This window comes from Stegodyphus dumicola, chromosome 11 (assembly GCF_044657685.1).
Source record: "Stegodyphus dumicola isolate Sdum_Otavi_A_Nest chromosome 11, ASM4465768v1".
In the NCBI taxonomy this organism is placed as follows: Eukaryota; Metazoa; Arthropoda; class Arachnida; order Araneae; family Eresidae; genus Stegodyphus; species Stegodyphus dumicola.
The window spans coordinates 116,537,966-116,554,268 of NC_140778.1; the positions used below are offsets into that span (position 1 = coordinate 116,537,966).

Here is a 16,303-nt window from a genome sequence, read left to right on the forward strand (position 1 = left end):
GTAAGAATGCATTGTGGGATGATTTGTACTCTTATATAATCCAATTATACCTCTGTTCTTTCAATTTACAACATTCGTTTTCCTATCCTTTATGCATCAAGCTATTGCAATGAACAATAAAGTAAAATTTTGACAGTACCACAATATGTATCAATGAACAGGCTACCTAGGGCACATCTGTAGTTTCATTCAAAATGGTATTTCAGAAATATATGTCACGAACACATAACAGTGCTAGAATGACATATTTATGCCAACAGGTGCACCAGCGGCTGAGCGGTTAAAGCCACTAAACACGGATAATTCAAGCCTGGCTGGCTGGCTACATGGACGTTTTCATGATTTTCCCATGTGTGATATGAAAATGACCCCATTTCCACTTAAGTTCTCCACGAAGGCAGCCCTCTCCCTCGCCTGATTGCCCTCATATGCTTTATTGTATTAGAAAAACTTAGCAAAATCAACACAAGTATATTGAACTCACGCAAAATTTAACCTAAAAGCAAATAATTACGGCTCCTTAACTGAAAATAATTTTTAATGTAGAGATAGTCATAGGGATTTTATTTGTAATGCGTAACGTTTTCCCAATTAATCATTTTCTGCAGTCTTCCCCCCTCCTCCATGAAACTAAAAATATGGTAGCTTGAGTTTCCATGTATTGCAATTACGATATCAATTAAATAACTGAAGACTAACAATACCATGTCTTAAATAAAACTCTAGAGACAATAAAGCATAGCAGAGAGTTTAATAGGAACTTTAGATCACATTACAATATACAAAGAGCAGTGCAAATGAACATTTGAATAAAATCGTTAAAAACATTTGAACTGAACTGTTAAAAAACAAAGCTATAGTCCTTCAGTTCTGAAGGTGTCAAAACAAGACCTAAACGTAACAGTGAATATAACAAGTTATCAAAAAGATAAAAATATTGTCTTAACATAACAAATGTAATGTAGCATTAATTACAACAGAACACAGTCAATTTTACATATTAATGCTATGAAAACTAAATAACAACAGTTCAAAGATAAAACTAGCAGGCGAGTTCACAGTAAATAATGATAGGATATAATATTGTCATTTTGAAATGTCACCATTCTACTAAAATTCAAACAACTAGTCATCCAATAATGTACATGACACCCAATGTTAAATGACTAAAGGGTAAAAGTGAGATGAAAACCTGAGAGATTTATACAACAGTTTATATGACTGACTATAATATTATATCTGAAGAATTTGAGACAAAACCAATAATTATAAGGAGTGTCTAGTCAGAAGATTAGATCAGTTCTATATACAAGCACTGAAACTTTCAGATTCTAGCTATCCTGATGCTAGCATGTATCAAGTGATATTACATTTCCATGGTCTTGCATCAGACTGGAAGAATCTAGCCGTAAGGTAATTCCAACTTCCATCGTTTCAAATCTGACTTGAAATCGTGCTGTTTGCCCATGTTTCGAAAGAGCTGATGAATCCAATCCTTCAGATGGATGATACTGCTCATTTTCCAAGAAGTGAGCAATTAGTGAACCCTCAAATGTTTATGACACAAATTCACAGTTTTGAATAAGATACAACCTGGCGTCAACCTGGTCGTGTCCATCCACCTAGCTTTTGCTCCAAGTGTTCCGCAAGGGAAAGAGAAAACCGATCGTTCCCAGGTGCTGTTACAATCTGCATTCCAAAAGGCATGCCTCGTGATAATCCTAATGGGCATTGAGTAGCAGGCAGTCCCATGGCATTGAATACTACAGCGTATCCAGTGTTGAAAGGGTTGGCTAAAATCTGGCCATGATACGCGGCAACGTGAGGAAAGGTCGGATACAAGAAAACTGCAGGCTCCGGTTCTAACATTTGCTTCAGTTCTTCCTTCAACTTGTCCCCACAGCGGATACAGATATCAAGAGGTTTCTTTAGAACAGGAGCTAAGTGGTCCTGAGCACAAGCATTGAAGATGATGGGGAAGGTGTGTTCAGATTTACCAGAAAACCATTTTAACATTTCTTGTTGAAGTGTTTCGTTCTCGTCCGCAGATTTAGTTAATCCCTTCATTATGTTCGATATGCGCTGCTCTTTAACGGTGGAGAGGTAAGCACACCAGATTAGGAATCCAAGTTTAATATATTCTAGATTTACTTTCTGAACAACTAAACCTTCCAAAGAGAGCATACTAACAACCTGAAAAAAAAAAGGAGGTTAGTATTATATAAAACATTTTCGAATTTTGAAAACTGAGTATAGCATGACCAAAAAATTTACACAGCACAAACATTTTAATCTCGATCTTTGGTCATACTTCAGCTTACTAGAAGCATCTTGTAACATATGTAGCTTTTGAATTCGTAATTATAGCAGTGCTAAAATTTATTAGTTTTAAACAAAAGCGTTTAGTTTAAACACGATTCTGAAGCATTTCCTGGACAAAGACTACTTCTGTAGTTTTGCTTGTACTTTAATCATTCAATCAAAGAAAAGTGTTTCTTAGTACCATACTGCCTCTCATTTTTGTTATTTCCATATTCCAATAAAAAGCAATTTTAATAATTCATGGTTCCAGGACATCAGCTTTTCAACTCTTCTATTAAGCTTTTCTCACACATACAGGCCAGAGTTTAAATTTCAGCTGTTATACGTACGACAGAACAGTGCTTTTAATTATAATTCCACTTCTCCTTTAAGTCGGTATAGATGTATTACTTTCTTTACTTACAACCTTGAAACTTGATTGAAATAATAAGAATCAGAATTTTCATATAGCCACTGTTGCAAGCTACACAATCTGTAAATCGCAGATTGTGGAAAGAACCATGAACAAAGGTGCTTATATAATAAGGGATATTTACCTGTGGCGTGGCTCTAAAAAGTTCACTCTCAAGATTCAAGACTAAATTCATTTGAACACTGCTGGCCATTAAATTGGCAACATCATGAACAAAAGCAAATACAAAAAGATTTAATGTACATAAAACAATACGGCATGAAGACAAAATGATTGAATTTGTAAGCCGCTTGGGGGTTTACAGGGGTGCGAAATTAGTAGAAACAGCTGCCATTCCCGACAGTAAAACGGCCTTTACCCGGTTAGGCATGAAGAACTGGGTTTGGATGACAGAAACGGGCAACTCATTCCATGCACACATTTCATCAACCGTATTAGTTGATGGGTGGTGAGCCTGTCTCTCAGCAAACCATGATCAGATGTTTTCAATGGGTGACAATCGAAAACTCCGTTTATCGAGGAAGGTCGGAACACGTGCAACATGTGGTCTTGCATTATCTTTTTCGAAGATGACATCGGGTAGGCCTCGAAGATAGGGCACGACCACTGGACGTAAAACATTAGAAATGTACCGATCTGTGTTCAAATTACAGTCAATCTGGACTACAGGTGCGAGTGTACTGTACCCAATGACTGCCAAAACCATCACACCAGGTAAAGGTCCCCTATGCCGACATCGAATGCAAGTAGGCGACGCGCTGTCTCTTCGAAGCCTCCAGACACTCGTACGGCCATCAAAATACTGCACGCATAACCGGGACTCGTCTGCAGAGACTACATTATGCCACTCCTGTATCTAGCTTTGTCGTCCGACGCATCACAGTCGCTGTCTCTCTCTATGCTGCATTGTCAAAGGAAGTCGAAGTAATGTTCGCCGTGCTGGATAGTCCACGCTGCTGCAAACATCAACATTCTGTTGGAGCAAATACTGGGCGTGCTGAAACATGCCCATTTTCTGAGTAATGCTCCGTGATATGGTTATAGGGTTTTCATGGCTGACCTCAAAATATGTGTCCTCTTGGGCGTTAGCCATGGGAGGGCGTTGAGATCCCGCATGCCGTTCAATATGATCTTCAGCAACCCATTAATTCCATATTCGCATGGCTATGTTTGGATGTCAACCAGTGCGACGGGCGATATCACGGAACGATAATACAAACTCTGGACAGGTAACGATCCTGCTTATATCGAATTACGACACTTGCTGGTAAGCATTTCGTATTATTTGAGGCATAACACGATAATCTGATCAAACTCCGACCTTACAAAGAGCTTTCCGAATGAGGAATCCACTACACAACTTTTCTTTTATGCAGTGCTTCGGATGTCGTTTTTCCCTTTCGAGTCGTCTAAATGCATTGAAATACTAATCATTTGCATATCCCAACTCCTTCCTTTCTTGTAATTTTGACGTTCGTCAGATCATCCCTTTCTGGTGTTGTAATTTTAATGGCCAACAGCGTATTTAAAGTCAAGTGATATTTCTGATTATTATACAAGCACAATATTCACACAAGAGAGGCAGGACCTGGAAACGTTTTAAATAGTTTAAAAACTCATTTCGTAGTTTCTCAGTAATATTTGTAAGTTAAAAGTCTATGAAAAGGCGATTTCTTGAAATATGAAGAAACCCAGTTAGGTAACTAAATACAGCTTTAATAATTTTTAAATTTTAAACTTTCTTTCCTAAGATTAATTCTGATATATTTTCGCACTGTCTCGTATAATAAAGAAGTTTAAAAAAGACAGTATAATTAAAACTGGCAAAACATTTATTCCGTAAATAGTTTTACTTACGGCATACCTTCTCAATTAAAGTCAATGATGAATGAAAATTACGTTTAATATAAATACATCTTCAATTATATTCAAAATACGTTACTAAGCAATTACAAGTATATGTGTAACAATTTTATTGAATAAGCATTTACAGCATGGCATGCAGTTTTAGCTGTGTCGCCTTGATAAAGCATTTTTCAGCCGCAGTAAGCTCCCATCTGCTCCAGTCTCTCAGCTACTCAATCAGAAAAAGGGATAAAATTGATATTTGGATCGTCTGAATTCCGATACACTTACCTTCTTCATAGCCTCTTGAATTTCCGATGAAACTGGAGTTGGACAAGGAAATCCTCCGTCATCCAACATGTAATAGACTTTCACAGATCGGAGATCAACCTTGAGAAAAGAATTATTTCACCGATTCATATAAATTTAAAGTCTAGATTTAATATAGAAGAAACTGTAAATGTATTTTCTTACTCTAAAAACCAATTTTCTATAAATATAAATTCGTATAAAGAAAAGTTTGACAATCATTTATCTAGATTGGAAAACGTTAATTTTAACTTACACCGAAAGATAAGTAAACGATGATTACTATTGATAGTTAATACTTGTTTGCTAAAGCACCGAATTTATTGCACTTTATTTTGGAATGTTAAAAACATTTGCAACTCTGAAGAGAAATCTATAAAAAAGTGTTTTATATTGTTTCTTCTTTGAAATATTGAAAATTTATGGCATGAAAAAGATTTCGTACCAAGGTTCTGATCTTTTACAAATTTAAAATAACTGGTTTTAACATTAAATTTCACTCCTTAAATATTTACAATTTGCTATCACATTCAAAATACAGGGCGATTAAAATTACTTGGGAAATATGTAAAGGCGGGTAGAGAGGACCAAAAAGAAAATTTTGCAATATAAATGCCAAAATGAGGTAGCACAATCTGTACACAAAGGTGTAAGCGATCTGTTGGCATAAATAGTCATTCGCCGAGTGGAATTTGAATGTTGTATCGCACAGTATTTATGCGAATAGAGTTGCCAGTTTGACAGAGCATGCGCGCTACATCTTAGATCCTGTTTTTAATGCTATGTTCTATCTACAGTAACATCGCCTTGGCGCAGAAAAACCGAGCCATTCATCCTAGAAAATAATGACTCCGCCGCTTTCCAACGCTTAATTCGCTTAACGATATTTCTTCGCTTACCAAAGAGTCGCTTTACTGGAGTCAGATACCTTAAATTATTTTATGTTAGGTATCATTAAGCTCGTCAACATGTATCATTACGCTCGTCAACATGTATTATAGAGCTCGTCAACATGTATCATTACGCTCGTCAACATGTATCATTACGCTCGTCAACATGTATCATTACGCTCGTCAACATGTATCATTACGCTCGTCAACATGTATTATAGAGCTCGTCAACATGTATCATTACGCTCGTCAACATGTATTATAGAGCTCGTCAACATGTATCATTACGCTCGTCAACATGTATTATAGAGCTCGTCAACATGTATTATAGAGCTCGTCAACATGTATCATTACGCTCGTCAACATGTATCATTACGCTCGTCAACATGTATTATAGAGCTCGTCAACATGTATCATTACGCTCGTCAACATGTATTATAGAGCTCGTCAACATGTATCATTACGCTCGTCAACATGTATCATTACGCTCGTCAACATGTATCATTACGCTCGTCAACATGTATTATAAGAGCTCGTCAACATGTATCATTACGCTCGTCAACATGTATCATTACGCTCGTCAACATGTATCATTACGCTCGTCAACATGTATCATTACGCTCGTCAACATGTATCATAGAGCTCGTCAACATGTATCATAGAGCTCGTCAACATGTATCATAGAGCTCGTCAACATGTATCATAGAGCTCGGCAACATGTTATTTTATCTACAGGAACAGACGAAGCGGAAAAAGAGAACTGCAGCTCTAAAATGTATTCGGGAATCCTTTGTATCCATCACCTTTGAGCCAGCTGCTCAGTTTCTTTCCGCAACCCCATAGATAAAACTATATATTCTCAGGACCATATTTCTATGGTTTTGCCCCTTGCTTTCATTTTTCAGCAGTTTAAAAGTGGGCAGCGTATATTTAACCTCAGTAGTGGTGGGCTCACTTATGTCGGAACGGATAAGATAGCTGAACACTGAGTAGCGGCACATTTCAGCACTACGTATCTTTAATAGCTTGTTCATGTTTTTCGAAGAATTATTCAAACTACGCACGAGGCAAACATGGAATTAGGTAGCAAGTCCGTTCAGTAGCTCAGAATGTAATAAGGGATGCAGTACTAGTAGAGTTCAGACTCATCCATCCATTCAGCTATTGATGAAGCCAAGAGTAGAAAAACTAACTTATATTCATTAGCTAAAGCTAAATGAATTCTATGCGGTGAAAGATATGCAGGGATTAACAGAACTACTATTTTTCAGTTCATTTAATTTTAAAGCAATGATATTATGTAGAAGACAAGGAATTATATCGATAATATAACTTTCGGCAGTTTTACGTCCCTATTCACAAGGTGAAGTGAAGGTCTATAGTAGACAGCAACGTAATGAATTTTGTGCAAAGAGAAAAATCACATCTTAATTAGAGGCGTCTTGATGTATATATCCTTTACTTTCCTAAGATAAACCAATTAGCCTTGCTTAAAATTTATTAGACCATCTACAGAATTCATATAAAAAAGTTTGGTAAAACTTTACAATTGGGTGCCCCTTGTTTGGCGATTCCTTTATGACGCCAAGATCGGCGCCAAGAAGGCACAGTTTCAAGGTGGCCGCTACACAAAATCAAAATAAAAAGTCAAAGAATTGCATGAACTCCGTGTCCATGTACACATCGATCTATTTTCACTTAAAAAACAGAGACTTGCACAAACTAGGCACTACCTTAACTTTGTCCACGTACACGTCGATCTATTTTCACTTGAAAAATATCAGGAAGTTAAAACCAAACTATTATATCTGTCATGGTAACCAGAAATGGGGTTTCATTGCCAAAACTGAACAAAATTTGTCGCTAATTGAAGGGGCACCCAATTCAACAGTGGAGCCAAAAGTTTTTATGCTCTCGTATTAGTGCGCAAAATATATAAAAAACACCAAATGCTGAAATAATAAATAAAATATAAGCTCACAGGAGCATTTAACTGAAGCCGTTGAGTTTCTTCTTTACCAATGAGGGCAGAAAGGACAATCTTCAGATCCACAGCATATCTTGTCATTGGTCCGACAACCACGTAAGGTTGAACTTCTTCCAAAGCTGGCGGAAATTGGCCTGCAATTGGGACTACTCCTATACGGGCAAAAAGCATTTAAAATACAAAGGCAAATATTAGAATTAAAACAGATGACTTCACTGACAATTTTAAAACAAGTATGGAAAATATAAAAAATTCAATATCCTAATTATATTCTTGTATGAAAACGTTTGTATATCACCTTTATGATGAAAAAATAAAGCTTATTCTATGCAGGACTTTATTTTGATCTGTGCTGTTACTTTTAGATTACAAATATACCGCACTTTATGTAATTATGAAGTTAAGCGGCTCCTTATTTTCTCCTTTTTAGTCTCCCTACACACTTCAGTTTTTCATATGCACTCGTAAAGGTTATTAGTCTTACCAGGCAATTAGAAGTCCACGGTAATAACATCAAAGATCTGTTGTATTCCCAGAAAGAAATGACAATAAATGAGTCTATGTATGAGCAAATCTTACTAATGAAGAAGCCAATGCCGCTGACACAGGAACATCAGAAAAGCAGACGACAACTGCTAGCTTAAAATACAATCTCAGCTCATTTGAAAAGGAATTTCAAAATTTTAGATAATAGAATAAGAAAAATCGTGCTAGGTACAAGACAAGGAATAAAAATTCTATTAGCCTTGCTTTCACGAAATTTCAAGTTATAAAAAAGTAAAGAGTCGTCAGACCGAAATGTTATATTTTATAAAGTCAGTGGCATCGAAATAACCCCGTTTATATACCATTTTAGCGCTATTTTGTAACGATATGTCTAAAACCTATTTTCTTTATCACAAACTTTTATTAGCCCTTAGTTAAAATTCTTATATTCAAAGTTAGACCCCGTACTTAAGCATTTCGGGGCATTTCTTCCGATACAATGAAGAAATCTTCGCAGAATTCATTGAGAATTCCAGTTTAAGCATTAAAGTTTAAAACCTCCAACTATTAAAATTTCTTGAACGTCCATAATTAATTCTAAAATAGCTGCATGTCAAAGAATCAATGCGCTCAAACTTTTCAAAGCTCTAAATCTTATTTGCGCAGCATAAAATGTCTACTTTAAATTTTTAGCTTATTACACAAAATTTAGATAGACAGATCTATGGTTAATAAAGTTTTAATTCCAGCATCAAAGTTATAGTACCTGGAGAGTCTAACCAACAGACTTACCAGATATTTTTTAAACATGTTATACATCTAGCTACGTACCTTTTAAAAATTAGGGTTTCCTAAATACTTACCTTGAGTTGGTTTATGTCCGAAAATACCGGTAAAGAAAGCAGGCAGGCGAATACTTCCACCTAAGTCTGTGCCCAAACCAATAACTGAACCAGCTGCTGCAATCAAAGCTGCTTCACCACCTAGAAAAACATTGGATCTTATATTTAGGATGAATCGGAAAATAACTTATTCAATCAGATTAAATTCAAGAATATTAAGCAAATGTGTTTTCCCTAAATTTTATGGCCGAATTTGCAGTAAAATAGGTGCTGGCTACATGATTTCACAATTCTAGAAAATGCTTACAACTCATTCCATACATGCAGCCAAATCCAATGATATTCTCAAAAATAAGTCTAATAAAAAAAGATTTAATCCTCCAGTAATAAATACCTTGGTCAATTCATGGTATTCTGAATTCAACTTCTATTCATTCAATTATCCGTTTTAATTAGCAATTCGAAAGTAAGACTGCCAATTAAATTCAATTCTTATAAAATACTGTAAGTAATTAAATAAATAGGAAAACATTTACGTATTCCGTTGACTAAAAAAGTAAACTTGCGACTGAATACAACTACAGATCCACAATACGAGCAGAAGTATTTAACCAGAGATCAAACAGGTTTCGACCATAACTCAAGTTTTAGAATTCAAAAATGCGATACAGAATTAGAGCATATGGCGGAATTTAAACCTTCTTCAATCGACAATTAGTAAAGGTGATTTGCGATCCATTTGGGGTTAGACTCTCATCAAAACAAAATTCATGCATAGGATTTCGAATTTTGTCCCTAATCAAAGATTTTTCGAATTTTATTAAAAAGAGCAAAGTTAATTTGAGGTATACCTCATATTAGGTGAAGTGAAAAAGAAAGAAATTATCAGAAAGAAATCTAATCGAATCTATAGGCTTTTATTAAACGAACCAATTGATAATTAGCACACGAATTTCAGATTTGACGTGGGTTTCGCAAGTTTCAAACTTAAAAACGTTACTTAAATTAACCAGTTATTTATAATTTCAGCCTTTCCTGTAACTTTTCAGTTTCTTCATAAGAAAGTAAATGAAGTTAGTACTTAAACTCAGTAGTTAAAATCGCAATAACAACCTTGTATTTAGAGTACATATGTTAAAACAATCGATTTCGAGGGCAGCTAAAGGTTCCTTCTCATCAGGAGAACGAAATTACTAGAGAGGAGAAAAAGAAAAATAAAGCATTAGCAAAGGAGTCTCAGAAACACGTGGTCGTTATCAGCACACGCGTGGTCGTAAACGGATTTTGAATCGGATTTACACTGGCCGCCTGCTTTTACTGAGCCAGGCTATCTGATCAAACATATAACACAAAGACAAACGCAAACAAATGAAGGAAATCACCAATACTGAACACCTCGAATTATTCGAGGCTCAGTCTTGGGTGCGTGAAGGTGCAGTTGCACCTCACTCCCTATTTTCTGATTTCCTTGATTTGTTTGCGTTTTAGTCTTTGTGTTATATGATCAGATAGCCTGGCTCAGTAAAAGTAGGCGGCCAGTGTAAATCTGATTCACAATCCGGTTACGACCACGTGTGTGCTGATAACGACCACGTGTTTCCGAGACTGCTTTCCCAATGCTGTATTTTTCTTCTTTTTCCCCTTTCTAGTAATTTCGTTCTTCTGATGAGGAGGGACCTTTAGCTGCCCTCGAAATCGATCGAGTGTTTTAACATATGTACGCTAAATACAAGGTTGTTATTGCGATTTCAATTGTCATGGCGTGTTTCTCTTCTATTCTACTTAAACTCAGGTTGTTGAATTGCAAGGCAGTATTTTTCTGTTCTGCGCATGCACTTTACGTTTGGTTCCTGCCATCTTTGATAAGTGGTAATTATTCGGCTTTGCGTTATTGCTGCTGACATTAGAATTTGATACGCCGGTTAGAACTACTGAGTCAACTCAAAAGTAAAATTTAACTGCGTAGTCCGACTACCGTACTACGCTTTAAACTGAAATTTATTATTCCTTTAGTTACAACACCACAAGTTGCGACTGATTTTATTAGCACGAGAATGTACATTTATATTCCAAGTCTTTTTTAAATAAAAAGGTTTACTTAAACCTTAACATTTGTAATTACTTTCAGACACAGCGCATGTTATGGGTTTGGGCCTGCTTAAATTTTATAAATCAAAGGAAACCTCATAAGGTACTAGTTGATTTTGAGGTATCGGACTACAGTAAATTTCACGAAATTCAACACAAACTCTTGACAAAATGGGTCGTTTTTATCGAATAAGATGTTCGATATTATAGCTAAGTAAATAAAAGTTCTAAAAATAAGTAATAAAATGTAAGGGTTGAAAACATGGTTATTTAAATGCTTGAACTACTAAAGCTCATAAGACTAATTTTTACTCTTTAGGGAAAACTATCGGGTGGCTCAAGATAAACTGAATCGGACATGAGAGACTTCAGTTACTTTCGGTTTGGTTTACCTTCACCAGCTAAAATTTTAGCATTGGTAATCCAATATTCAACACCCAGGTTAGGTGAGATTAGTCTTTTCGATTCAAAAAATTTACACCAATTAGTGACATCACCAATTAGCAAATAACTCAGATGCTGTTGAATAGAAGCTTGTCATAAACCTTAAAGCCCATTATGTCATGTCATACATTAGATTACATTATTTGAATATAGATAAGTAAACGAGGGCAGTCCTTCGTGCAAAGCTTTCTAAAGAAAACTGGTTCGTGCCTACGTTAGAGATGAGGAAAAAAGAAAACCAACAAACTAACCAAGCTCGTTTACCTGGGTTCATCCAGGAAAAACTTCCAGTATTCAGTGATTTTAACCAATCGGCCACTGGTGGAGAAAGCACTATTACAGTAAAGCGACATTAAAAATTAGTACAGAAGACACAGCTGAAGATTCTTTCGTAATAACTTATACATTTAAAGGAACAAGAACAAGATGATTCATTGTTTAATATAGTTCTTAGTTTATTTGCGAGGAGAAAAAATTAAGTTCTTAAACCATTTATAAAAATGCGAAAGAAATATTAAAACAAAGACTCAAATTTGATTCAAAGTAAAATACGATTATTTTGTTGAAGATTCTCCCAAAATATTCTCGCAAGCATTTGATATTCGATAACTCGGTGTACTTTCTGAAAAACGTTGAAGTCAATAAGGGAAAAAAATGGTTCTCGCATAAAATATAACAGCAAAGATTCTTACCACTACTACCACCAACAGTTCGCGTGGTATCATAGGGATTGTTAGTTCTCCCATGCAATTTATTGTAAGTTTCCCACCACATGCAGATTTCGCTTGTGTTCGTTAGGGCTAAAGGTATAGCACCAGAAGCTCTCATTCGCTGTACTGGCTCGCTGTCTTCTTCCGCCTTCAGTCCTTTTCTGCAGACTAGACCACATGTGCTAGACAAACCTGCAAAAATAAACATAATAAAATTCGCAATACAGATTTAATTGCAGAACTATAAATAAAATTTCGTTATTAGAACATTTTAGCAGCCGCATTAAATTAAAATTTTTGCAATTTGCCAAACTGCGAAAAGTTTTATAACATAAAAGAAAGTGAAAGAGATTGAATGTGCACAAACTGAACTAAGAAGTCTTTCCATTTATGCTTTAAAATGAATAGATGCAGAACTGAAGGTTCTAAAAATTGGATTTGCAGTTTCAGAATTTTTAGCAAGCGCTGTATCTGCATAAATGTTCTCATAAAACTTTTACATTTTTGCTGAAAAGTTAAGGACTATCAAAGCTCAAAAGCCATTATAAATTTCCACTTTGTCTATTAAACCACATACGACTCTTACTTTTATCTATATAAATTTTAAGAAGCCTTACAAACGGCATCTTCAAGCTTATTTTAATAAGCCTCTCGTTAGAAAGCGAAGCGACTCTTAAAATATGATTAGATGCAGAAGAATCTTATTTCAAGTTTATTAAATCTTACCAATAATGGGATTTAAAAAGTAAGAACTAGTATACAACCCAAAATAAGAGCTAAAATTAGCTAGTAAGAAAAAAAAATTCTCAACCTAAACATTACAACCTGCCGCCCACACGGTATAGTGGTTAGGGATACCTGACTGCGATACCGAAAGGTCCGGTTTCGAATCCCGGAGAAGGCATGGATATAAATTGTCTATCCGTTCATAGGAGGCACAAGTGACCCACCTATTAGGTGCCTCCATAATAAAGAGACCACCACATTCGGCCTTAAGAGTGGCCAATGCCGGCATAGGCAAGTTCCCGCCATTTAAAAAAAACTTCGTGTTCTATTTTCAGCCGCCCAGATGGTATAGTGGTTAGGGAACTGACTGCGATACCGAAGGGTTTGGGTTCGAATTCCGGAGAAGGCATGGTTGTAACTGTCCGTCCCTTCATAGGAGGTAATAGTGGCCCACCTATTAGGTGCCTCCATAATAAAGAGACCACCACATCTGGCCTTAGGATAGATTAATGGACTCTGTTACAAAGTTGTAACAGTTCACAATCTGCCATTGGAAAAAAAAATCAGATTTAGCAATCATTCGCTGGACTAAATATTAAGATACCGCTGAATCCAGATATTGAAATTAACCCAGTGATCTTGAACACTGAAAACGTAATGATCCAAAAGCATCGAATATATTAACTCAGTTGATCAAGGACTTTGTTGCCGATGAGAGTAATTTGAAAACCATTATACCATTTTTGCTTCCGTTTATCGTTTTCAGTATTCGATTTCAGAGACTTCGTTTTGGGGATTTATTGTAAATGAAACGAAGGAAAATTCCCTAAAAGATAATCGCTTGAGTGCTTTTTACTTTATCATTAACATGTCTTTATGCTTCTTCAAGGACTTCATGCGCAATTCTCCATTATAAATTGAACCTTGTTCTTTTTAAAATAGTAAATTATTGATGATGGCCACACAGAATCTTTATTTTAAATTATCGTAGTACTAATCGCTCTTGCTGAAATGACAGGGGTATCCTGGACTCCTTTTTGAATCACTTGATGTGAAAATGTGACGTATATATTTTTTATGAATAAGGAAACTTACCTTTAATAAGTAGGGCTTCTTTAGCGGTGAATGGGACTCCCAAAAGTGGGTATTGTTCTGCAATCTCTGCCTCGGTCATACATCCAGAACGGACAAGCTGATCTGCTAAGCGTGCTTCTGCTATGGCTTCAATATACCGACCCTCTACTACAGCATTGATGAGTCCATTGATTTCACTTATACGATGAATGTAGGCTTTTACAACTTCTTCGCTTGAAATCTGAAGAAAGAATTTAAAGGAAACTTAAGACTTGCTCATCACCTTAAATTTTAATAAAACTGAAATTTTTGTTTTATTTTCAAATAAATTAAGTATTTCTAAGAAACGCAAAATGATTTTTCAGAAGCGAATATTCTGCGCGATTTAGCAGAACAGTTTTCTAATCAAATTCACGAACGAAATACACATCGAAATTCCAATAAAATTTTACAATAATCACCATTTTAAAATATAGTTCAGAAGCGTTAGATCGTTGATTTCAAGGATAAACAGCAAGTATACTAAAACAGATGCAAGAACACATAGTTAAAACTTTATTTAACAACAACCATTCTCCGTTAGAATTTGCGATTTATTTCATTTCGTTGTCTTATGCAAAGAACAGTAGTTAAATTACAAACTAATCCATTGGCTATACGCTGCAACACAATTTATAACATATGTAGAACAATATTTCTGAATGTACAATGCAGTTTCCTTTATTATCAATACATCATTTTCTATGGCTGCTGCATTTTATTAATATTTCAATTTAAAATAAACTTAATTTTATTAGTCCCATTATATTCTATAATCGAACATCAACGATTATGTATCTATCCGCGACTAAACCACTTTAATTAAAACTCGAGAAATACTATAGCTTCCACATGTAAAAGCAAATCACCAGTTTATTACATTATTTCATTATTTAAAGACAAAATCAGCTTTACGTTGTAAATAAATGATGCAAAAGTAGAACCTGAAATTCCTGCTTAGAAAACAAGTCAATTAAAAATTGTACTTAAGTTATTCAAGTAAAATTGTACTGAAAATGAAGTAGGAAAAAATCCCAAATTAAGAAAAATTTTGCTAGAAGATAAATTTTACAGTAATTTATTAACAGTATCATTGATGTTGATAACGGATATTAAAAGGATTTGATATTTTAATAATTTCATGTTTATAATTTGCTTCATTATAAATATATATATATATATTTTTTAACTGTACAACTAATTACTACACGAGTTCCCAGATAGACCGATGGGACGCGAAAATTGGTAATAAATATAGAAAATTTCTGTTGAATAAGAGAGTATGAAAAATATTTCGTCTAAATCTACAGGTAAACCCTATTGATCTACATGTAAAAGTACAACCTGCAAGCATTATTTAGCAGTAGTTTACCATTTTATTCATTCAACCATTAACTTACTAAAACCAACTACAGTAATTCAAGGTGATTCCATTTCATTTATATAATTTATATAAAATAAAAAACAAGGTAGGAAATGCTGAGCTCTAATGCTCAGGCCCTGTTCATGAATTAGCCTGAGAATTTTATCTTCACACTGCAGCTACCGAATATAGTTCAGTAGTTTAAACAAGAATTTATTTGTGCAATAAAAAGCCAAACGATTAAAACCAGGCTTTGCGTAAGAGTAAATTGAGGTTAATTGTAGTCACAGCAAAGCTGCGGGTAAATGCTGGCTAAAACTAACCAATACGCGTTTGCAGTTTGTTCCACTACATATCGAAATGCGAAAGTTCTCTTCAGGCGACTGCCACTGCAATTCAACTTCCAATAGCACGACATGCTTGACTACATCGCATAGAAGTCCAGAGAATTTTCCAAGTTCCAGCTATTGCTTACAGCTTTTCACAGTTTTTTCTCCGAAAACTATCGTATTTTGAAGATATTCCTAGTTACTTTATAGTGGATTATCTGATACGGAAGTTAAAACTGTTTTTAACGTATTCTCGCATTTACTACTGATGTTAATGAAATATTCATTTTTAATCAGCTTAAATCTTACTTTGAATACTGATTCGATAAACCTATATTTGTATCGTAAGTTCCAGTACTTTATCAAATTTCACGATTCATTTTTGAAGGTTGGGTTAAGTAATCGATTAGATGAAAAACTCAAAAGCTAATCTGCCT

The 16,303-nt window shown here is 35.1% G+C and overlaps 1 protein-coding gene across 1 annotated transcript in view; it reads right to left on the reverse strand.

The window, feature by feature from the left end:
• Nucleotides 1–734: 734 nt before the first annotated feature.
• Nucleotides 735–16,303, reverse strand: part of LOC118183560 (fatty-acid amide hydrolase 2-A-like) — a 47,997-nt gene continuing 32,428 nt past the window's right edge. Inside the window, exons 2-7 of the mRNA XM_035353154.2 lie at nucleotides 14,157–14,376; nucleotides 12,318–12,527; nucleotides 9,115–9,234; nucleotides 7,760–7,917; nucleotides 4,871–4,969; nucleotides 735–2,193 (exon numbers count right to left, since the gene is read on the reverse strand). Of these exons, the coding sequence (XP_035209045.1) occupies nucleotides 1,600–2,193; nucleotides 4,871–4,969; nucleotides 7,760–7,917; nucleotides 9,115–9,234; nucleotides 12,318–12,527; nucleotides 14,157–14,376 (1,401 nt within the window). The 3' untranslated portion in view covers nucleotides 735–1,599. The remainder of the gene's footprint in view (nucleotides 2,194–4,870; nucleotides 4,970–7,759; nucleotides 7,918–9,114; nucleotides 9,235–12,317; nucleotides 12,528–14,156; nucleotides 14,377–16,303) is intronic.